The sequence below is a fragment of the Meriones unguiculatus genome, chromosome 10, assembly GCF_030254825.1.
Source record: "Meriones unguiculatus strain TT.TT164.6M chromosome 10, Bangor_MerUng_6.1, whole genome shotgun sequence".
Classification (NCBI taxonomy): Eukaryota; Metazoa; Chordata; class Mammalia; order Rodentia; family Muridae; genus Meriones; species Meriones unguiculatus.
Window position 1 is genome coordinate 36482361 of NC_083358.1, and position 25687 is coordinate 36508047.

General features: G+C 41.7%; 1 protein-coding gene across 2 annotated transcripts in view; it reads right to left on the reverse strand.

Moving 5' to 3' along the window:
• Fto (FTO alpha-ketoglutarate dependent dioxygenase) overlaps nucleotides 1–25687 on the reverse strand; it is a 359978-nt gene that overhangs the window by 255598 nt on the left and 78693 nt on the right. For both annotated transcript variants that reach the window (XM_021631121.2, XM_060392230.1), the window contains exon 2: nucleotides 4678–4755. In XM_021631121.2, coding sequence (XP_021486796.1) covers nucleotides 4678–4755 — 78 coding nt within the window. The remainder of the gene's footprint in view (nucleotides 1–4677; nucleotides 4756–25687) is intronic.

Sequence of the window (25687 nt, forward strand, 5' to 3'; positions counted from 1 at the left end):
CAAAGAGAAGACTCTGTCTTTTACCCATCTTAATGCACTAAAGTTTCCTCTCCTACCCAGGGATGGTCTGAAAGAAATTCATCATTCAGAGAAGACAGACACGGTGCTGGGTGAGTAAGCCACTTGTTTACAGGAGGAGAGTTCCAGTGAGGCCAAATACAACCCTATCTTCAATTGAGAGAACAGAATTTACTACCTGTAAGTAGCCTGGGAAATGCCTCCACCTGACAGTGTTAGTGGCTGGGTCCAAAGACAACCCATCTATAACCTGCTGTCAAATGCTTTGCTGGGAACACGTCATGCTTTGCACTCTGCAGCATCCTGCACACTGTCCTTCATAATATTTTCTACATAGTTTTTATTGAAAATACTTCCAACTTGGCAACCATCCCAACATTAAAAGGCTACATACTCACTTGGCCTAGGCTCCAGCTGCATGATGCCAAGATGAACCCAGAGAAAGCACAGTTCTGAAGACCTATGTAGGCTCTGCTATAACTGACACAGCCAGGTTAGTGAAGCCCAGTGCTCTGCTAGTGACACAAAGTGTTGGTTCATGAATTCATTCACTCAGCACCCATGCTATTTTATGTGTTTATTTAACATCCTACCAGCACTGGTTATGCACCAGACACTGGATACAGTCCATGAATATGCTGATAAAAGCAAGCTGGATCCTACAGATAACATCTGGTATTTTAACTGAATAGACAGAATGAAAAGTAATTGAGTAAGATGTTACCACTGCAGAGATACAAGTACACTGCGGGGACAAGAGGACAGTTGGGAGGGAAACCTGGAAAAAAATGCCTCACTTGGGGACTCAAAGAAGCATCATGCACATACCGTCTATAAAGCGCTAAGTTCCAGGAATGCAAAAGAACAAAACATCCCCACCTTCTCTTCGAGGTAGTATTCTGGGAAGGAGAGCCAGATATAAATGAATAAAATACAGTGCATTGTGGTGTCAATGAGTGCTTTAGAAGAGACTAAAGTTGAGAGCATAAGACTGGGCTGCTCCAGGAAGTGTGGCTATCTCACGTCTCCCCAGCTAGGTGGCGTGAGAAGAGTGAAGGAGGGAGAGTGCCTGCCCTGCGGAGAACCAAGTGGCAGAGCAACAGGTGAAGGGACCACAGTACAAAAGTCTTGGAGTAGGGTATGCTTGGCTCAGTGCAGTAGAGTAGAAATGCCGCTGCAGGAAGAGGGTATGGGGCGAGGGGCTGGAAAAGCAAGAATCCAGGTGAGAGAAACAGTGAGGAGCCGGGGAACACGGTGCTGTAGGAGTCAAAGTCCAGAGCCAGACTTCTAGATTTCTACCCAGAATAAGCTATCAAGGAACTTGTAGCAAGAAAGCAGATGGAGCTAATTAAAAGAAAGCTAGGAGGGGTGGGTGGAGAGTTGAGTTGGCCTAGTGGGTAAAGGCATTTGCCACCAATCCTGATGACCCGCATGGTGGAAGGAGAGATCGGAATCCCAGAAATTGTCTTCTGACCTCCACATGTGCATAGTAGCACCACAAATGTGCACACACAGGCAAAATAAATAAATGGGGAAAAGTGAAGATTTCTCTGGATGTTATGTTAAAGCATAAAAAGAGGAAATCCTGTCATATGCAGCAACACGGATGAAACTGAAGAATATTACCGTGAATGAAACAAGCCAGATACAGTAAGACAAACAACACATGATTTCAGTGCATCCTGTAGAAAAGAACATACATCTCTACAGATGGGAAAAGGGAGCACAGAGCAGGGACAGAAAGAAGTGAAAGACACATGAAGGAGACTGGGAAGGATGCTGGGAGAGAAGAGGAGCAGCCTCGACAGAGAAGGGTCACCATGAGCAGACATACAGGAATAAAAGAGTAGACCCATGAATCTATTAGTTAATATATGCTGACTGTACATTGTAAGTGCTGTTCATTGTAAGAACTTCTAGTTTATCTCTTAAGAGAGTCAGTTTCCTTCAATTGTTCATCTTTGTCGTTTTGCTTCTGGTTTTATTCTGTTTTGGTGGATGAAGGTCGGCTCTGAACTCCTGGGCTCATTCTATCCTCCCAGATCAACCACTGAAGTAGCTGGGTCTGTAAGTATGTACCACAGCATAGCCTGTAAACCCAAGTTTTCCAGAAGCTCTAAGGATTATTAGCAGATAGCTATATGTAACATGATTAGATACTGATAACTGATTTTGAGAGTGGGTCTTAGGAAATTAAGGATCCTGGAGGGGTCGACTGTTTGCATTTTGTTGTTGTTGTTTTGTGTTTTGTTTTGTTTTCCTATCCCTGGTGTGTGGGTGGTCAGAGCAAAGTAGGCTATAACCTTTCCCATTTAGCTCTTCATATTCTTCTTGCACAACACAAAAGCAGAAGTGGCTGGAAGCTACACTGAGACAACAGAGTACCAGAGGTATATGTCAATGGGAGTAATAGCAAGCACCTCAGAGCTTGCTGCTTTTGTTTGCTTTAAACCTTCCTCTAAAATTACTTTTTCTTCATTGTAAAACAAATATATGTTTATTCTAGATAATTTGGCCAACTAGATAAGGTCAACCACCTCTATTTCAAGATGCCACCTCCTGAGGAAGTGTGCATTCAGGTAAAATCAAATGTAAACTACACTAGGTATATCATATAACTGGCTTTTAAAAGTAAAAAGGCATCACAACCCATACCTGTAACTGTGGCCCTAAGGAGGCTGAGTCAGAGGATCCTAAATTCAAAACCAGCTTGAGGGGGATGGACTGGAGGGATGGTTTAGCTGCCAGGATCACTTGCAGCTCATTCAGAGGAGCTCAGCTCCTACACTGGACAGCTAAGACTCCCTGTAACTCTGATACACCCCTTTCTAGCCTCCATGGGCGTCAGTATACATCTGTATAGACACATAGGCTGTTTTGTTTCTTTGTTTTTTAAAACAGCCTGAGCTAGACAGTAAAACCCTGTCACAAAAATAAATAAATGCAAATCTATTCTTCATTCATTCATTCACTTAAGCAAACTAAGCACATACTGGGCTCCAGGCATCAAAAACATACAGAAGATTAGACAGGGAGAAGCAGACTTAAGAAAATTTATTTCAAGTCTGGCTGGGGCTATCGTTCAACAGGTACAGCACTTGCCTGGCACAAGTAAGGTTCTGCATTCAAACCCCCAGCATCATAACAACACTGTAAAAATGAGTAAGAAGATAGAGATAAAGTACAACAGAGGGAGAGACAAGCTTCTGGGCTGGTGAGGTGTCAGGAAACATCTATGGAATGGCCTGGGAACTATAATCAGCCTCCAGCACACAGGTGCTCTGCAAGAAAAGGAACACACTGACAGAGGATGGAGCAAGACAACTCCCCCATATGCGAAGAAGCAGAGTTACTCTGAGGCAGAGCAAACATCCAGCAGGGTAAATCACCAAGGAGTGGGAAAGATGAGGCAATGACAGTTCACTGTGAAACAGGAGCTGGCGTGACTTCAGGGACAGACGGGGGCAGAGAAGGAAAACATAACATGAGAGTGCTGATAAGCAAAGGACAGTGAAGGGCTGAAGACAAGGTCTTAGAAACGACAGTGACTGAGAAGGCAGATTCCAGGTGAGCACCTCTACCCTCCCTCCCTTGATTGTCAGGGTTATTCTGGACCAGCAGGTACTACCAAGGGTGACATGGTTCTATTCCCATACTTCAAATACATGTTCTAATAGGAAAAAAAATAGGTGAAATTTCACCATATTTTGTTTGTCTAGCACACCTCTCCCTTCTTTGGAACCAGAAATTCAGTTTTTCTCCAGGGTGTCATCAATCTTGACCCCCGCATACTCACCTATTTAGCTTGAGTGGGAATTCTCCCATGAACCCCAGTCCAGGGAGGCACATGAACTAGGCCAGGCAAACACAGTGACCCTAACCAGGCTAACTCAATCACTGCCTGGAGAATCCAGTGTGACCAGGCATGAGAAAAGAACTCACTAGGCCCTACTACAAACTCAGATGCTGAAAACCCCATATCCCTTGTGCTGTTCCAGTCCTGCCAGACTATGGTTAAAACCCAAGTCAGCATGAACTCACACACAGGAAGCCAAGAAACAGAAGCCAAGAAATCCAGAATAAGAATGATCGGGGACAATGTTTGAGAGTACAGCAGCATGCTCTAGATTTCTAAATAATCCTAATAAATGCCTCTTCCCATTCCTTTTTTTTTGTTTTGTTTTTTTTGTCTTATATAAGGGAAGAATGCTGAAGAATTCAGATATTCAGTATCCCAGTCCTACTATTCAATGGGACAGGCAGGCAGTAGAGCACACACTTGCAAGGTATAAGTAGCTTGCCAAACACAGAGGTATGATAATGTGTCAAAAGCTTCTCAAAGGAGCTGATGTGTAAGTGAACTCTTAAAGGATTAGCCACCCAGCGTCAGGATAGGAGGACAAGGTTATATATTCTATGCAGAATAAAAACAAGAACAAAACAAACAAAAAGCCAACATGTGCAGAGAGGTGCAAAGGTAGAAAGGACCATGGATGCTGGGGAAGTGAAAACAGCACACTGTCTAGAGAGAGTTTGAAGAGAAAGCAAACTGGAAGGAAAGGCATGTGCTCTGCGTGGGCCAGGCCTCTGAGTGTACCTAGCCATTTCACCGGTCAAAGATGGAGGCTACAAATTGGTAAAAATATTAAAACATCTTACCTGCTGATAGAACTCATCATCTTTGGGAGTCAGGTAAGGAAGCCAAGTGTCTTCAAGCTCCTCCAGGAGCCTTAGTTTCTGGTTAAAAATAAGAATTACATATTACTAAACATAAAATGACCTCAGATATAAAATAATACATTTTCCAGTAAAACACACAAAAAGATCTTAATGAATTTAAATGTGTAAGCTTTTAAACATTTTAATTTGTAAGGTATATAAAACATCCTTTCAAAAATAATTTTGCTCACTGTCACTTTTCATGAGACAATTTCATTCATCCCTCTTGCATCTTAGCCATCAGATCTTTCTCACAAGCTAGGTGACCTATGAGTCAGTCTTACAGTCTTCCAGCATAAACCTTCCTGCCCACACAACCTGAGACAGTTACGTTCTCTGTGATACCAGCCCTGGAGATATCAAATAAAGTACAGCCATCCACTGTGGGGCCACTGGGGTGGCTGGCGTGCCTACTCTGTGAACGTGCGCTTGAACATGTCCACTTAGAGTATTGCTCCTTTTTAACATTTATTTTATTTTACGTGTGTGAATGCTCTGCCTGCATGTATGTATGTACACCACCTGCTTGTCGACTGCCTGTAAAGGTCAGAAGAGCATATTTGACCTGCGTCCTTTGGAAGAAAAAGAAGTACTTGTAACTGATATTCCATCTCTCCAGGCCCAAGCAGGGCCTTTTTAAAAGTAATCTTTCATCTCTAAAATAGCACCAAAATTAAGTTAAGCCTCTTTGCTTTCTTTTCCAATTTCAAGAGGCACCATTTTGTAAGTATCCATCCAGCATTGTCTAAGGCTTTTTCAAACAGCACTGACTACTCAAGACAAGATTGCAACCGGGAGATAATACAATGCTTGACCTTATATTCAGGCATCTATAAGCCTGTGATTGCATGTAGCACTTACACATTATATATGAATGCAACACGCACAAACATACATACTCACGTTCATACTAATTATTTAGAAGAAAAAACAGCAGAAAGAAATAGTTTTCAAATAAAATTGGAAAATTTTAAATGCATCACCGGGGCCATTGTTAGGAAGTAATGAAACACTAAGAACAGGAAGGTGTATTGCTCTGGACCAATGTGGGCCTACCCAAGGGAGTACAGATGAGCACACACAAACTATGTTTTATTTCCTGCCAACTCCAGAAGTCAGTGATCTTATACAGTGCACCACCCACCCAACCAGACCTGGTAGCCCAGAGTATTAACCCCTCCACCCCAGGAAAGCCAGCCTTTACTCACAAACCTATCATGGCCAGAGCAGTTCAGAGCAAACATCTCTTTTTGACCCAAAAATTCTAGACCTTTTATATGATAACCCCAAATAAATAACAAAGAGGGAATAGAAATCTAGTAACTAGTACACACAAAGGAAATAAAAAAGTATGTTCTATTTTGCATGTGATTCTGCTTATTTAATCAGTCTTCCATTTTGGTGGTATTTTCTTACCCATAACACTGAAAGACTTCTTAATTAAAGTAGGATCAGTGACCATTAAGAAGGACATATAATAGTAACAGAGCACTATCAGCTAATTGGTTAATGTTTTATTTTCTTTCAGGAGTAGCCACTATCACAGTGATAAAAAGAACTAATAATACTTCTATGAATACACATTCTCACATGTATGTACACTATCAATACCTTAACGAAAACCTACACTTCAATTTCCATGTGACACTTAGGAAAGGCTGCATTTCCCTGTGATCTTTTAACTAGTTCTTACAAGTTTTTATAAACACAAGGCACTACAATATTTACAAATGCCACCAAAAAAATTAAACACTGAATAACTCAGAAGTTGCACCTTACAAACACCACCTTAAAAATCTTTCCGTGAGAATCCATCATTAAAGCTAATTGATGCATAAGGTGTACATTTCCAAGAGAAATTCCATACTCCATCTAAAACAGACTAAAAATCCAAAGAGCTGCCTCACAGGCCAACAGGCATCAGTGGAGAATGGAACTGCTTGTAATTAATGCTTCAACTAAATCACTGTGAAAACAAGTATTTCTCAGCTCGCTGAGGTACAGACCATCAAACACTTTTAAGGCATTACACTGGAAAGGCTGTGCCAAGGGATAAGATCCTAGAAGAGTACCCAAGCTATGGAGCAAACAGAACAGCAATGATCTTTCTCTACAGGAATTCAAAACATTCTGCTTCCGTTCTCTTCAACACTGTAAACCACCTACTGACCATAACTGTGTACCACCTATTTAAACACATTACCTCTTGATTCTTACCATGGGATCCACTACAAAACCGCAAGCTCGTGCTGCAGGGCTTGCTTTAGGAAGTATATCCTCCTGCCCATGCAATAAAGCATCTGCTGGAAAAGCTCACAGACAAACACACTGGGGTGAGGGGGAAAAACCAGCTCTGAGGGTTCCTTTGTACCTGAGAGCCAGTCACCGGAGCACATGAGAACACACTGGCTGGAGGCAAATGAGCTCACCCAGGATCGTCAGCTTGGGCCAACAGCAGTGCCTGCTGAATCCACACAGGTAGGCCCTGCAGCACACTGCTCTGCTCACGAGCTTCTTGGCTGTCACACCTGTGACAAATATATCAAGCTACTCACAAATGCCACATAGCCAGAACAGGCTCGGAGCCTGACACCCCCACCTGACAGGAGCTCACAGAAAAGTCCTCCAGGACCCTTCTGTGCCGGCTAAGGCCCACTTCCATAGCTCCCCAGAAAAGGGGCACACACCACCCTACATTAAAAAAGGCTGCAACTCAAAATCATAAGGTGTTTCGGGCTGCATGCAAGAAACTGTAGGTTTACGCTTCTGCTTGGCTGGGAAAGCTGAGGAGTCTGAGGTCACAGATCTTACCAAAGATGTGGTTTGTGTATGTGTATGCATATGTGTGCATGTGTGTGTGTGTGTTTGATGGTTTAACTAGCTGAGCTGTAATGATCACCTAAGTTTGTGTGTGTGTGTGTGTGTGTGTGTGTGTGTGTATGTACAGATGTATGTGTGTATCACGGCTTAACTAGCTGTGCTGTAACAATCATCTAAGGTTTAACACAAGAAAACTGCAAAGGCTTAGAACAGAGGAAAAAAGCAAGGTCCATGGAAAGCTGTGAGGTGACTAGCAGTAGGTCACATATTGAGATTACTCTTACTGCCCAAGAACTACACACAGTCAGTCTCACCACACGCCACACCTTCCCAACACAAGAAAAACTGTGTCTTGCAAAACCTTTTTGATTTTTTAATATAATGGGATCATATATAACAGTTTTAAATTTAAGTTAAAATAAACCTACTTTGGGGGCACAGAGAATTAAGATGGTAGAGATCAGACCTGAGGAGAGAGAGCAAGGGTGAGAAGACATCTCTGTGACAAGCTGAAGACTTGCATCACAGTAGGTTCCTGGGAGGATATGAGGGAGATTCAAGCAGCAACTCCTTAGCAGAGATCATAGAGACTGAAGAGGACATTCTCTAACTAGTCTAGTCTTCTAGTAAATGGCGGGGAACACCAACCCACTCACAAAAACTTCAACCCAAAATTTGCCATGCCTATGAGATGTGCAGGGATAAAGATAGAGCAGATAGACCAGAGATTGAAGGAATGCCCAACGGACACCTGGCCCAACCAAAGACTCACCCTATCAGAGAGTGCCAACGCCTGACATTATGAATGATACTCTGCTAAGCTTGCAGACAGGAGCCTGTCAGAGTTGTCCTCTGAGAGGTTCTACCCAGCAGTACCTCAAAACAGATGCTCAGACTCAGCGCCAAACATTGGTCCATGCATAGGGAGCCTTGGGTAATAGTGGAAGAAAAGAGAAAAGGAGCTGGAAGTGACTCCATAAGAAAAACAACAGAGCCAACTAACCAGGACCTAAAGGGGTTTGCTGGGACTGAAACATCATGCATGAACTGGACCTAGGACCCCTACAAAGATGTAGCAGATAAGCAGCTTAGACCTCATGTGGGTCCTCTAGTACGGGAAGTGAGGATTGTATCAGACATGGACTCACTTGCTACCTTTTAGATCACTTAGCACTGATGGAACTGCCTTGCCAGGCCACAGGGGAAGACAACAGTCCTGATGCAACTTGAAGAGCTGGGGTTGATGGGAAAGGGAGCTCCCCTTTTCTGAAGAAAAGGAGAGGGGGAAGGAAAAAGGGAGAGAGGTGAGACTGGGAGGGGAGGAGGGAAAGGGCTACAAGAATATAAAGTGAATAAAATAAATAAATTGGAGAAAAAGATTCTGGAACTGAAAGCCTATACTATTTTGGGGTACAAAAAATTAAATTACAATAAAAATTAAAATAAAGCTGATTTTTAACTTTTAAAAGCAAAGCTGTTCCTGAACCTGTGAGATCTTGCTGCTCTAACAGTTGTAGATTTAAAAATAGATACAAAAGGCCAGCCATGGTGGTGCATATCTATAATCCCAGCAGTCTGAGGCAGAGGCAGGCGGATCTCTGTGAGTTCGAGACCAGACGAGTCTAAAAAGCAAATCCAGGACATCCAGGACCACACGGAGAAACCCTGTCTTAGAGGAAAAAAATAGTGTACAAAAGAAAAACCTTCTAATTCACAAAACACCAGGAAGAACACTCACAAGGATTTTGCCATGTGATAATTAACCCGCAAATACTACCAATCCCTTCCTCCTGGCAAGGCTCAAGAGCAAGACCTTCCAAGGACCAAACTGATCCCAAGAATCCTCAGTGAGTCACTTAATGAAGATGAGCAATACTTTAAATAACAGCAAGAACAAGAACAAGATCCAGGAGCCAAATGCTTAAAATTCAGCTTATCCTACAGTCAAGGGACAAGGCACTGCTAAAGGCAGGGCAAAGCAACCATTATCACATATCACATGAAAGGCAGGGTGAGTAGATAAATATTAAAAGAGTGACTGCTCTCCCCCCAACTCCCCTGAAAGCACACCCAACAGTGGTGGACTGCACCCCAAACCCTGTGCCTCATTTCTTGCCCCACTACTCTGCCTGCCATCTTGGAGGCCTGCTGACACCAGTGATCCCAGATAAGCTCCTCCCCTCCCACAAGCCCCTGCCCACCAACTCACCCGAAATCACACCCAACAGAAGTAATCTGCATCCCAAATCCTGTGCTTCATTTCCTGCCCTACAACTCTGCCTGCTATTTTGGAAGACTGATGGCACCAGGAACAACTAGGTAAGACCCTGCTCCAAGCCCTTACCTGACATATCCCCTTAAAACTCACACAAAAGTCTTAAACTACACCCCACACTGTGGCCTCCATTTACCATCCCACAACTCTCTCTGCTTCCCTGAGGCCAGCTCTAGCCACAGCAAAAGCCATGCTGGTACTACAAGATTAGGACCCAGAATCCCAGAGGCCATACAGGCCACAAAAATTCCAAGGGAGACACCCTACTAGACCTGAAGACTCAGAAGTTACTAGAACCCCAGACCACTAAGGCTAGAAGACAGAGAGGAAACAGAAACCAAGGGGGAAAAAGACATGCAAGAACACACCCATCCAACAAAGATAAACTCAGACGTCAGCATCTAAAACAATAATGACCACAAAATGCAGATGGCTAAAGGCCAGCATAAGAACATAATAAACAATAGTCAGGGCAATATGGTACGACCAGAGCCCAACTATCCTACTACAGTCAGCACTGGATATCCTAACACAGCTGATGCACAAGAAAATGACATTAAATCCAACCTTTGAGATGGTTGAGGACTTTAAAGGGGAAATGAAAAAATCACTTTAAAAAAAAATACAGGAAAATACAAACAGGTGAAAGAAATGAATAAAACTGTTCAAGACCTGAAAGTAGAAATAGAAGCAATAACAAAATGCAAACTGAGAGAATCCTGGAGATGGAAAGCCTAGGTAGGAGAACAAGAACTACAGACACAAGCATCATCAATAGAATACAAGAGAAGGAAGAGAGACTCTCAGGTGTAGAAGATACAACAGAAGAAATCCAGTCAAATAAAATGTTATATCTAAAAGTTCCTGACACAAAACATCTAGGAAATCTGGGACACTATGAAAAGACCAAACCTAAAAGTAATAGGAATAAAAGAATGAGAAGATCCCCAACTCAAATGTCCAAAAACATTTTCAACAAAATCATAAAAAAAAGTCCTAACCTAAAGAAAGAGATGCCTATAAACATACAAGAAGCATAGAGAACATCAATTAGAATACTTTATGAATACTTGGATTGGACTGAGCCCAGAATGTTTCTATCTAACTATCCCTAGGCCTAGGCCTGGAAGCTTCTAGCCTCAGTCAATCTAATCTTCTGCAAGCCTGGATCTTGAAGGCTTCAACCTCCAGCCTCCATATGCTAACCTAGGCCTAGAATGTTTTCAGCTGCTGGATGTATTCAGCCTCCAGCCTCCATATGCTAACCTAGGCCTAGAATGTTTTCAGCTGCTGGGTGTATTCAGCCTCCAGCCTCCATATGCTAACCTAGGCCTAGAATGTTTTCAGCTGCTGGGTGTATTCAGCCTCCAGCCTCCATATGCTAACCTAGGCCTAGAATGTTTTCAGCTGCTGGGTGTATTCAGCCTCCAGCCTCCATATGCTAACCTAGGCCTAGAATGTTTTCAGCTGCTGGGTGTATTCAGCCTCCAGCCTCCATATGCTAACCTAGGCCTAGAATGTTTTCAGCTGCTGGGTGTATTCAGCCTCCAGCCTCCATATGCTAACCTAGGCCTAGAATGTTTTCAGCTGCTGGGTGTATTCAGCCTCCAGCCTCCATATGCTAACCTAGGCCTAGAATGTTTTCAGCTGCTGGGTGTATTCAGCCTCCAGCCTCCATATGCTAACCTAGGCCTAGAATGTTTTCAGCTGCTGGGTGTATTCAGCCTCCAGCCTCCATATGCTAACCTAGGCCTAGAATGTTTTCAGCTGTTGAATGTATTCAACTGCTGGATAAGCTTTCCAGTTCTTTCTAGACTCTGGCTGGCTGGTTCAACTCAGCTCTTCTGGCTCAAAACTCCTCTCCAAATTGACAGATTCATGGCTTCTCGTTGAATTGCTCTGCTTGAAAAAACTGCCTCTGAACTCCACAAAGTGATCTGCATTAACTCAACTGATCTCCACTGAACTGAACTGCACCAAACTGTATTGTACTCCCGAACTCTACTGTACAGTCTCCAGCAACACTTCCCCTCCCTCTCTCTCTTTCTCTCTGTACTGCTCTTAAGTAGCTTCTCTTTCCTGTCTGTTCTCAGGAAAGTTGGTGGTAACCTGTCTGACTCATTCTGTCAAATCTTTCTCTGATTCATCATTCTGTCTGCTCCTCAATTAGATGTTTTGTTGGGGATTAAAGGTGTGTACTGAATTCCAGTCAGAGAGATTAAATGTATGACAAGTCTATATTACTGCCAGAGGGGATTAAAAGTATATACTAAGGGCATGTCCATATTCTAGACAATCATTCAGACCTAGGTCTTTGGATGAGACCCCTTGCCAGAGCAGCCATGTTGCAGGATTAAAATTCCTCTACAAAAAGGCATATTTACATAGGGGGAAAAAAAAAAACAAGAATAGCATTAACTGTAGAAATCATGACAGACAGAAGGATAGAGAAATGTGATATACGTCAACAATGGCAAAACAACACCTTGGCAGATGTGTAAACGCAGAAACACTCAACACCAGCAGATCTTCACAATAACAAAACAAAAACAAAGAAAACAACATGAAATGTAAATCAGAATCTACATAAAGAACTAAAAAGTATAAGACATGGCAACAGCATGGGCAATATAAGATGTTTTTACTATTTAAATCCTTATAGAATGTATTTGACTAAAGTAAAAATAATGGTGATTTGTGGGATTTATAACATACAGAGTTTAAAATACATAACAAGAGTACAAAGAACTGCTTGTAAGTAGACACATACATATTCTTCTAAGATTCTCATATGTGAAGCTAAAAAAATGCTACTCCAAGAGACTCTACCAGGATAAAGATAGATATTACAGATGTTAAAACAACCATAAAATAACAGGGCAGAAAGGTAGGTAACAAAGTGACAAAAAGATATATGTCCTTAAAGAAAAGAGGAGGAGGAAAAGGGGGAGGAGGGAAGAAAAGAAAAGAAGAGGGAAGGGAAGTAAATCTAAGCAGAAAAATAATCACATTAGAATGGAAAGATGGCTCCATGGTTATGAACCCTGTTTGCCTTCCAGAGAACCCAGGTTCAGTTTGCACATGGTGGCTCACAACTATCTGTAAATCCCGTTGCAGGGGATCCAATGTCCTCATCTGGCTTCCACAGGTAACAGGCATGTATATGATGCACACACATACATGCAGGCAAAACATCCATATAAAAATAAATTTTAAATTTAAAAATCACATTAGGCTACTGAGATGAATTAGTGAAGTTTCTGCCCTGCAAGCAAGAGAACCTGAGTTCAGACTCACTCTCTCTCTCTCTCTCTCTCTTCTACTCCCTTCCTCCTTCTCCCTTTTCTTCTCTCTCCCTCTTTCTCCCCCTCTTCCTCCCTCCCTCTCCCTTTCCTTCTCTCTCCCTCTCTTCCTCTCTCTCTCTCACAGGCCCAGGTAAAAGCCATCCTTGGCAATGAATACCTACAACACTAAAATGCTGGGAAAGCAAAGATAGGAGGATCTCGAGGGCCTCACTGGTCAGCCTGCCTAGATAAACCAACAAGCCTAGGTTCAGTGAGGGACACTGTCTCAATAAGCAAGGTGAGTAATTGAGGAAGACAGATGCTGACCTTTGGCCTCCAAACACACATCCACCTACGTACACACACACACACACACACACATATACCACCACACTCACATGTACAAAAAGTAAAACAAATTTTACAGACCAAGTATAATTTCCCATAAGCACTTTAAAAACATCATCCCCTATATTCTAGCATCCACAAATCCACAGGGTCTACCTTTTTTTTTTGTTTGTTTCCTTTTCACCTTGTACTTAGGGATATATTCCACTATATTCTTTATATTCTATAGTTTTCACATAAATTGAAACCTCTCCATCAAGCTTTCAAATGTCCAGCCCTTTTTTTAACCTTTTGTCTCTTTAAGCTAAATTCTATGTGAATTTCTCAGTACTCTTTCAACTTATCAGTTTTCTTTGTAAATGTGCTATGTCTAACCTTCATCTCATCTATGAGGTTTATTCTCTCAGGTAAGTATGGTGTTTGTACCTGTAATCCCAGCACCAGACCTGAGGCAGGAATATCATAAATTCAAAGTAAGGTTCAGTTATAGGAAGACCCTGTCTCAAAGTCAACAGTTTTATTTCTGGGAAAGTGTTGTTCATTTCTAAAACTTGCACCTGGTTCCTTCTCATGTAGCTGAAATTCCCAAATATTTACAAACTTTAGATTTTTATTTTATTATAAGAAGGTCTGACCTTTTAGGTTGCTGTTCTCGACACTGCGGCACTCTTTGTCAGTAGTCTAGCTCTTTTATCAAACTGTTTCCCTGTGGTGTCATGACTTTGATGTCTAATTCAGCTCTTCCTAGCAGTATAGTTCACATCTTCTTTGAGTTAACACGGCTGTAATCATTTTTCTAAACTCTTTGTCTGGCAGTTCTTCCAGGTCATCTTCATTAGCGACTACTCTTACAGGCTTAGTGCTTTGTAGGTGATGTGTGTTGTCTTGTGTTTTCCTTGTGTTTCTGTTTCTGGACTGGAGGTTGCCTGCCTGGTATTGTTTGTTGGTGAGTTTTCCTTCCTCTCTTATATTTTGGTCAGGTCACTTTTCTTCTTTCAATAATGATAGGAAGTCATGAGAGTTGAGTAGCAGCCTGTGGCAAAATTCTAGATTTTTGCTTTCATCAATGATATAATACCTTTATTTCTTGGAGCATCATGAATATGTGTCCTTTAATCTTTGATTTGTCCATAAAATCTATTGATTTCATGTGGGACAATTTTGTTCTTGTTGGTTTTATTACTTGTTGCTCTAAATACTTCTTTTCAATTGTTAATGGAACTGTGTTTTGAAGGCTTCTGTCTTTATTGTTCTCCTTGGTGGCTCTCTCCACCTGTGTTCACCTGTGGCTCCACAGTAGCTCTTTCTTGCTTCTCCCAGGATGCCCACCATCCAGGACCAAGATTTATATGATGTCATACACAGAAGCACAGTCTTGCCCCCTTAATCCTAATTTCCCACCCTGATTCCAAGTGTGGAACACACAGATCACTTCTGCTTCTCAAGACCCACAGATTAAAATAAATTATAGCTCTCCTGGGGCCAGGGGACTTCTTTCAATCTCCCTTTACAAAAAGTGAAAGTTCACTGCAAACCATGGCTTCATAGGGTTAGGTACTTCTATGCCCATCTGCAGTGGAAACCCTGTATTCCCTAGTACCCTAAATTAAACTTTCTCTCAACACCCAGAGGCTCTGTGGGATCAAGGCTTAATCCAGCTGAATGCCCTTTCTGTTTCAGTCCTTCCAGTGTGTAATGCCATCCTGTCTACATGGCTTGTCTTCTTTTACTCCTTTAATGTCTTATTCCTGCCACGTCTCTGTATTTGGAGCAGAAGGCACGCACATACTCTGATACCTTAACAGGAAGGCATAGAATACTTTAGGATAAAGATTCTTAGCAGGAGATTACCCAGGTTAAAGTGGCTCACAGGCCTTTTAAGGTTTCTGACTCATAGAGTTAAACTGCCCTCCTGGTATCAATTTACCTGTTTATTAGTAGACAACTCCTATTTTCTTCATGTACTCAAATACCAGTTATTTCCAAGCTCATACATTTTTGGCAAACTGACTAATGAAAAACAAAGTCCCTGCTCCAATTTATATTCTTCATGAGTCAGGTTAATAACTTTTCATGTATCTATTAATATTTAAAGTAGCTCTTTGTGAAATGCATGAGGCCTTTTATCTACTCCCCACTCACCATCTCCCAACCCTGCTTATACCTTTCCTTGTTCTACTCCATTACTATGTAAAGACAATGAACTCAGAGTTTATGTAATTCAATCGTGTAGACTTTCCTTCATTTCCCCTTTTGCTGAGCAGCTGCCCAGGAAAGGACAGGGTCTCCAGCAGAGCTGCCTTCATGCATCCTGGATAACATGCCACTTTCCTTGATCTCCTTAAATTAAGATAGCAATACTTGGCCTAGGCTTCGACCAAGTTAGCTGCAATATTTCTTGGTTTGAAAAAAGCTGTCTTTTAAGGGAAAATTTTTAAACTAAATAAAAACCACAGATTCAAAATAATATACTTCAGATCTTCAGATAACTTGGAAACCAACTTACTTGTCCCACAAACTTAACTTTTTAAAGTTCTCAATTATAATCATCATTTGGGGGAATATACAATCCAAGTTTCAAATGAAAAAAGGTCTCCTGAAGAAAATCGTCAAATTAATGAAAAAGCAACTAAAGTGAAGCGAAAAGAAAAGTATGGTTAAAGAATGACTGGAAAGGACTAGACCTTGGAGGAGAGTTTATATATATGAGGAATATGATATTATTATCAAAGCAGTACATGCAACACAACAGTATAGAAGAATTCCCTGAGAAAGTTTTACAGTGTTTGGGCCCACTGACTACACTGCATGCAAAGGCTAACTTCGTTAAGCTAGCTGCATATCCTTCTGCTGAAACAGAGATATCTCTTACTGACAATCTTCATTTTGTAAGTGAATACAACAACCAAAGCTAAGGAGAGTAACTGCAGAATTTAGAAAATCTTTGCTGCCCATTCTACAAACATCCTGGTTTGAGGACCTAATCATACACTCCTCTGACATTTCCAAGAAGCAAAATCTCTCTTGTTCAAAAGAAAAAGCCAAGTTCAGCTATGTTCAAGAAACTTAGCACTTGAAATCAGACACCTTGGTAGTCCATCAAAAGGTCAGAGGACAGAGCTCCATGTGCCTGCACCACATGTCTGGCCAGCTTTAGCACAATCAAACTTAACACTTTCTTACTAGCAGTCCAAGTGTAAACGCGCACACCTGAGCCCAGTAGGATTTAGGATTTCTTTGTAATTATATAAAGCTTCAGCCATTAAACAACCTGCGCCCAGGAAAGCACATGCACACGCTGCCACTGCACAGTCACCAGAAGGAGCCTCAGTGATGGTCCATTTACTAAGCCTCTGCTCTTCAGTCCTGCATGGGCCAAAGCAAGTGCTGCATAACCAGAAAGTAGATGCCTCCCCTTGAAGGGAAGCAACTGACTTACAGGAGACACAAGTTCCCTAACAACATTGAAAATGAAAATTGCTTCGCTACTGACATAGTGACATCAACTAGTAGTTTTGTTGGGCAGTAATGAAAAGCTAGAGAAAAACACGTAAATGAATGATTTATTTAATAATTATCACAGGATTCCAGAAAGCCAATATGCTCTCTTTATTTTCACTACTTCTTTACTGAAGAATTGGGTAGAACTCTGTGATTTCATTTGCATACATTTAATCTTATTTCCATACTTGCATTAAGATGCTCTGAAGTTTTTGTTTCCAATTATACCATGAAGATAACACTAATGCATTAGGTACTTCTGCCATTGTTGGGTCAAAATATCTAAGCAAAGCTACCTAAGACAGGCAGAGGAGGCTTGGACTCGCTGCCTATCATGGCAGAGAAATCCTTCAGGCAGTCTTCTAGTCTTATTAGGAGGGTAGGTAGTAGGGTAACCCTCAACAACCCAACCTTCAACCCAAACGTACATTTAAAATTGTCTCCACATTGTCTACCTTGAAAATTCTCATTAACACCTACATAGAATAAAGTTATTGTGTAGTTTAAATGCTGATTTCTGTAACCTCCATATCCGGTTGCAATCCTTGTTCTGAGAATCTCCTGTCTTAATGTTCTTTAAACACGGCTCCCCAATTGTCCCCTGGTATGCCAATAAAGCAGCTTACAGCCAATCACTGAGCAAGGGAGAGAATAGGGCTGGACTTCCTGCCAGCCAGAGAGGAGAAGGAGTTAGAGGAGGAAGAAGGGGATTGAGCCACAGGAGAGAGCTCAGAAACACCAGGGGAAGGCTCTGGAGCAGAAAAGCTACAAAGTGCAAGTATCTCTAGAATAAACAATGGGAGGAAGCCAAATTTGAAGCTTAGAAGGTTAAGAATTGAGTAATAACTGTTCAGCTATTGTGTGGCAAAGCTTATTTTAAAATAAATATAAAAGAGTCAATTATTTGTGTGATAGCCAGTTTAAGAGCAAAAATGAGAAATACAGTTTTATAAAAATAGCCATAACACACCTGGCATTCAACAAGACCAAAATCAAACTCAGCCTTTTCCTTCCTACATTTTCATGCAACCATTTCTTCTGTTTCTAATCCTGTGTCAACAGCACCATCAGCCTAACTATAAAATCTGAAATTCTATCCCTTGCTCCTCTTCCTTTATTTCACTAATTTTCATTACTTTGCAAACTATTTTATCTACCCTATTCTGAATAAAGATAAGGATTTAAAGCACCCATGATCACAACAAGCAATACTGGAAGCCAACCAAGTATCCATAAGGCATGAATCCTAAGCAAACTGTACTTCACACACCAAAGAACAATATTCAACCTTAAAAAGAGATAAATTTATACATTCCACAACATAGATGAATCTTGAAGAGATTATGTTAAATGAAAGTACAAAAATACAAATATTATATTATTTTGATGGTACTGGATACTTAGAAATAGTTCAATTTAAAGAGGTAGAAAATTAGGACTGGAGAGATAGTTCTACACTTAAGAGCACTGGCTGCTCTTCCAGAGGATCCAGGTTTAATTCTAGCATACACATGGTGCCTCAGAGCTGCCTGTAACTACAGTTACAAGGATCCAGCACTCCCTTCCAGCTTCCATGAGCAGCGCATGTACATGCTGCATAAACATACATACATACCAGCAAAACACCCATATATAAGAAAATAAATATTCTTAAAAGAGAGATAGAAACTTATAATCATGGTCACTACAAGTTGAGAAAAAATAGAAATGGGAAGCTATTCAGTGTCTATAAGGTGCAGTGCGTATGGAGTTTCAGTACGGGACAGTGAAAAAGGCTGCTAGAGAGGGGTAGTGGTAATGCGTTGCAAAATAATATCACTGGGTTTAGGGCCACTGCGCTGCATCATGAAAGTGGCCGGATTTATGTGTGTCTTGCCACAATTTTTGAGTATTAAAATACTGTGAACAGTATGTGTGACAGAGAGGGGAGGGAAGGGAGGTTAAAACCTCAGGAAGCTAGGGCCACAGCATCTAGAGCAGCTGATGGGCTTTCTAAGATAGGATCTCGAGGCTCTGCTCTCCAAATATGGTACCAGGTATGATTTTTCTGGCATCATGAAATGAGAGAAAAAAAAATCACAACTGCCTAATCTGAAATGAGAGCCTCCTCTAACTTCAAAGTTAGGAAACTTTTATCAAATTCCAAGAGGACTGTAAAGTGTTCCCAGGCTGAGGGTGCAGAGGAATCTTAAGAATAAACCACGGGTTTTACAGCTCCGTGACGGCTTTCCCAAAAGACAAGTAGTACTTGTTGCTTTTGGAGAACAACCTAGTTCAAGAGTGGGGAAGGTTTTGCGTGTGTTCCCTGAATAGTCTGCAGATCCTAGCTCATGTTGCAGTTCATCACAGCACTGCCTGCTAGTTACATTACACGCAAGACGATGCCAATGGCTCCATTTACAGGGTATCGCTCCCATGCATAAAATTCAATCTGGGCTGAAATTTGGTACATGATCTCAGCTTCAGAGGCTATCTTCTGTTTGAAGGCATGTCAATGAGCACATTCAGATGAGTAACTATGGCAGCAAGCATGAACATTTTAAGGCACATAACTATAATAAACCTTTAACTGTTAAAAAGCTCTCTCTTTGTAGTATATTTCAACTTTACAAACACACTACAGTCTTAAACTAACATGTTTCATTTCCAAAGGGAAATGTGGCATGTGATTAACTTATTCAATTGCCTGGTTCTCATTTCTTACATAATGTGCACAAAGGAGAAAAGACGGTGTTTGTACACGTAACTGACACCACACACTACATGCAAGCAAAAGACACAAGCCTCAAGTCCCCCACACTGTGCCAGAAACAGACCTAGAAACCACCAAAGCACAGTACAGGGAGAAGCAACAATTGTCCTCCCAGCATTTAGGATAACGAAGGTAGACACTGCCCATGAATAAAGTTCATTTTTTTAATCAGAAGCACATAGCCAAAGATGAGAGAAGGAAATCAAAAATAGCGAAAGCAAAAATGAAGGAGAAAAAAAATTGAGGAGAAAGAAATGCACCACATTTTAAATTACTGAACTTAGGAATCCTTACCTTTACTTTTTTAATTTTTGATTTTACCTTTTTTTTCACAATTTATTCATTATATATCCCAATTGAAGACCCCTCCCTCAACTCCCTCCAGTCCCACCCTCCCTCCTTCTTCCCTCCTATCCCCTTCTCCTAGGCCACTGAAACGGTGAAACGGGGAGTTCTCCACCATTGCCATCTGCCCATAGTTTGTTAAGTCTCATCAAGACTGCCTGCAGGCTCTTCCTCTGCGGCCTGGTAGGCCACATCACCTGGGGCAAGTGATCAAAGAATAGTCAACCGAGTTCATGATAGAGGCAGCCCCTGCTCCCCTTGGGAGATCCACATGGAGACTGAGCAGGGGTTCTAGGTCCTCTCTATGCATGGTCCTTGGTTGGTGCATCACTCTCTGCAGGAGCCCCTGGGCTCAGATCCTTTAGCTTTGTTGTTCTCCTTGTGTGGCTCGTGTCCCCTCCAAGTCCCTCTATCCCCACCCACCTCTTCTTCCATAAGACTCCCCAAAGTTTGGCCCTGAGTCTCAGCATCTGCTTCGATCCCCTGTTAGGTGGATCCTTTCAGATGATCCTCTATAGTAGGCTCCCATCCTGCTCCCTCTCTTCCACTGCTTTTGGTGTCTATCCTGTTTGCCATTCTGAATGAGATTTAAGCATCCTCCCTAGGGTCCTCTTTAGTGTGTAGCTTGGATCAAAGATCTCAATGTAAAACCAGACACATTAAATTTGTTGGAAGAAAAAGTGGGGAAGAGCCTAGAACTCATTAGCACCAAAGACAATTTCTTGAAAAGAACACCAACAGCTAAGGCTTTAAGAACTACAATTAATAAATGGGACCTCATGAAACTGAAAAGCTTCTGCAAAGCAAAGGACACTGTCAACAGAACGAAACAACAGCCTACAGACTGGGAAAAGATCTTCACTAACCCAACATCCGATAGAGGGCTAATATCCAGAATATATAAAGAACTCAAGAAATAAGACATCAACAATCCAAACAATCCAATTAAAAAAGGAGTCTATACTTTCATCCTACAGGCCACATAGTCTATAAATGTTGAATGAACATCATTTGATGGAAATTTAGACTATTTTGTTTCTTTTATTGATCTTCACCCAGTCACTAAACAAACTTCACTCAACAAAAACATAGCATTTCTGATACCCACTATGATGGTTAAGAAAAGGCAGGAAGATAGCAGGGCAGCCCTAGAATAAACCCATCCTACTGAATAAACCACCTGTCCAGACTTAATTCTGCAAGGCAGAATGGTAAGTGAGCATGCTATATCCCTGTTCTGAACCCACATCAGTCCAACGAAGCCTAGACTCCTGTGCCTTCTCTCTTTGCATTGGTGTGATTTAACTATGATTTCGTTTGACTTGTCTATTTTGTTACGAACACACCCTATAGTCTAAGATGACAGGGGTTTAAATGACTAGTTAAATACACTAGAATTACAGGGTGATGAAAATAGAATGAAAGCTTGAAAGTTTGGGCAGATTAACTACCAACGTAGCATTAATCCCACCATTTTACCATTGTCAGTCCTCTGTTTAACATTAGGTCTCAGATTTAATCTGTTGCAACTATATATGACGGCACTTGAAAAGAAGCACTAAGCGCACTTCTTCTAAGAGCTGTTCTTTTATTTATTCTTACATTCAAGTTGGACACTTAAGTTTGAGCCACGTTGAACATTTACAGTTAGTGACTGATAACAGGCAAATCCCCAGTCTTCTTCCTTACCCATAAAAGAAGTGGTGGGAACCAAGCTCCACCTACAGACCCTTCCACAGTGATTTGAAAACTACCAGCATCCAAGTATGTTGGCAATTATTGGTTGTCTTTCCCAAAAAAGAGGAACTGGTAGTCACGGGTTAGTCAGAGCCATTTTCACCAGACTGTCCCTTTGTCCCATAGGGTGATGGAGCAGACAGTAAGGTTCCCCAAGGCACACATGTTAGAAAGCAAAGGCTGCTTGCTGCCCTGGGAGCTGGAGGGTGGGATGCTGACAAGAAGGCAGTTTCTGAAGGACAGTGCTCAGGTCACACAGCTACCTTGCCTCCACCAGCAGGGGAGTCTAACAGGCTTAGGGCTAAGAGCTTCACGGAGCAGCTAGTGGCACTGCAGTTTGCTCTCATGCTCTTCCACTCCGCTTCAGTTACCTATCAAAACTCCAGAGTTACAGCGGCTGTCCTGATGCATCCCTGAGCTCACGGCAAGCAAAAGGTAACTAGAATTATTCAGACATCTGAGATGTGTAACTGACGCTTGTGTTTGTAAGAAAGCATATTATCACACAAGCTAGACTTGAGATCATCTCCTCTGAAACCCATTTCATTAAAGAGCCTGAATGATTTATTTTATTTTCATTCTGCTCTGATCTGCCAAAAGATAAAGTGAGTGCACTGCCATTCTGTCTTGAATGCATGCTGTCAGAAATGCCTGAAACCACAGAACCACAGCAGTGCCACTCCCAGCAGCTCCCCAGCTTGCTTCCCAACAACCGATATCACCTCTACTTCAAAGAGCAGTTTTCTCTCATAGGACAAATAACCTCCTAACCAAAAAGAGTATGGGAGCCCTCTCCTCCTACTGCCTCAACCAGACTGGATGAGAGGGTCTGTACCTGATCTTATTATAACTTCTTATGCTGCTTGGTCTGTCTTTTTTTTTTTTTTTTTTAATCTGGGGAAGAGAAAAGGTGAAGAGGGGGACTGGATGCGAAGGGAGGGGAAACTGTGGTTGGGATGAAATGTATGAAAGAAGAATATACGCACCACCTTCCTTACGAATCCCAACGATGCCACTGACCATGTTCTCCATTTTAGTATGCATTCCCAATCCATGCACCTCTCCCCACTCTCAAAGCACCCCAGAGTGATGTCACTTTTCCTCCTGGTTTTCTTGTCCTCTGTTTCGGGTCCATTCTCCACAGACATCCCAGCAACCTCTTTTTAAAAAGCCTACTGAACCACGCAACTCCCTGCTTGGTGCTTTCTAATGAACTCCTACTGAGAGTAAATCCACAATCTGGGACTATCTTTTGCCTTATCGTAGCATGACTCCCTTTTGCTCCCCACTCTAGGTCAGGTAGCCTTTATTCCATGACTCCTAGCTTTTTGCAACTGTTTCATCTCCCAAATCATCCTAACAAAACCGGCTCCCTCTTCCTAGGGAAAAAGTTCCATATCCTGTTATGGGAGGTATCCTCGAGGGCTGTCTTCTCTCCCAGTGGAAAATATGCTAATGAAGCAAAAACCAAGAAGACTTTCTTCATTCTTTCATTTAAAAGTAATTTTGTCTCTACTCTGGGCAAATTGTACGTTGGAGGTTGGTCTGATGCTTAGATTTTGATGCTTTTACTGACCCTCAAGATTTGGTTACTGCCCAGATACACCTATCCTTGTTTTATAAACCTGTCTAAGACATTATTCCTGATTGGTTGATTAAAAGGCCTAAAACCTGGGCAGAGCAGAATGGTGTAGGCATGGCCAAGATTCCTGGGCTTTGGGGACAGGAGCATCATGGAAAAAGACAGACAGACAGGAGAGAGGAGGAAGGAGGATGCCATGATGGGTCAGCTTAGAGGAAGAACCACATGGGCTGGGAGGAAGGACCCCAAGAATGACATGGAAAGGCCTAGATGAAAGCAAGTATTCATAAAATTATGGATTAAAGGTAGCCCAGATTGGAATGGTTAAGGGAAATGGCATTGGATGGGGGCTAGAAAGTGAATGCTGAGGTTATTGAGATAGAGGAGGTGAAATATCTGCCCAGCCCAAAGTAAATAAGGCAATTATAAAATCTAACAGGTGTCTTTGTCTTATTGATTGTGGTAGCAGGTTAAATAATACCACCATAATAAACAAAGGGCAAATAATAACAATATATAGCCCAACATCATTTTAATTTACAACAGTGTGGCTGAAGTCAGTGAAACTGTGTGTGAACCAAAAGTCCCTTTCACAGTCACTAAGGCTGGATGCTTTGAGGCTGGAGTCCCCATGCAGAAGTGAAAACCATGAACTTTTCTATGCTGCAGCAGGATTTTTACATTCTCATTATCCCATCAAATTACTAATGAATGAAATCTACTGATACTAGTTTCACACAAGTACTTTTTAAGCTATGATATGCTGAAAGCTCAACTCGAACATGAGTGTTTAGGGATGACTGCTGTCCAAATGCTACCTAATATTCACCACTTCAAAAAGGGGGGGTTCTTTCCAGTTCTGGCTACTTTTGTAATTTCTCTTGAATCATAACCCCTTCCAACTTCTCCCCCATAGCACACCAACAAGCTCTCGACCATGAATGAAAGCAAATGAACTGAGTTAACAGACATACTGTAATGGTTTAAATACACGTGACTATACCTGCAGTATGTAAATTCTAACTCCAAATATAGTCCCCATTGTTTTTAGTTCAGTTTTAACAGAAGGAACATCATTTACCTATCCAATGACTGGTAATGAAACCTACTTGGCAATTATCTGTTAGATCTGTCACACCCAATTTAGCACTTCAGCAATTATAGTAAGTAAAGCCCCAATGTGAAATCATTTAAGTCTAGTCTTCATTTTGCTGGTAGGATGCCCTGAGTTCTACCCAGAGGAGCCTATCAATGCCAGCACCTTGACAGCTCACCTCTTTGCAGGTCTGCTGACACATGCCTGGCTATCTTTCCTCTGACACAAGGCAGAGAAATCCTAGGAAAGCACAATCCACCTCTTTTGTTCCACCAAAAGGGGGGGGGGGGGGCGAACAGTAGTTACTCTAAAAGCTACCATGTCACCAACCCATATTCAACTTGTATGCTGAATCTAGCTGAACTAAGGCAGACATAGTCCCACTTTAGCTATCTCTCCAGCAATCTCAGGGATGTTTTGGAATACATCACCAGCAAACATGCTATTAGATTTATCATGCAGTGAAATGCACATAAAATCTCTGAGGAAGGTATTATAAATGTAAAATATGAGGGCTAAGTTGTAAAATCATGTCTTAAGTTCAGTGTCCACCTACACGGTAGTGGTGATAAACTGCTAGCTTTGGCTGCTCATCACAACTGCCTACTGAGTTATTTTTAGTACAGATTTCAATGTAACACCAGCCCTACTGACTCAGAAAGACAGGAGAAGGTCCTGAAGGGCTGTGTGCATGCTGTTTACCAAGGCTACCAAGGCAGAGTGATAACCAGCCAGGTATAAAAACCACTTGCCTACAGACCTGAAAACCTGAACCCACATGCCATCAGAAGTATAGCTCCAAAATAGACAGGGCATCTGGGCTAAAATTCTTACTGTAGGAAGTCATGGAACATATACTCCAGTTAAACTTCAAAAATATGCACTGCAGGCCCAACACTCTCTTGCTGTTCTGATTCGCTAATCTTGACTGTGCCATTGTTTTGTATGTGTACTTTAACTGCTTCAAGCTGAGTACTATCTCTCACTCATTTCTGTGACTGTTGTAAGGTCTGAAATATAGTAAGTTTAACATTCGCTAAATTACCAATAAGGATGGGGTGAAATATCAAATGTCCTAACAGTATTAAAATTGCCAAGGAAGCTAGAAATAATCCTCTCACTGAAAAGGCTAATGCATGAGAACTGCATCAAGTTTGAAGGTAGCAAGGATGACCTCAGAGTTTCAGACCTATCTGTTTTCTATAGTGAG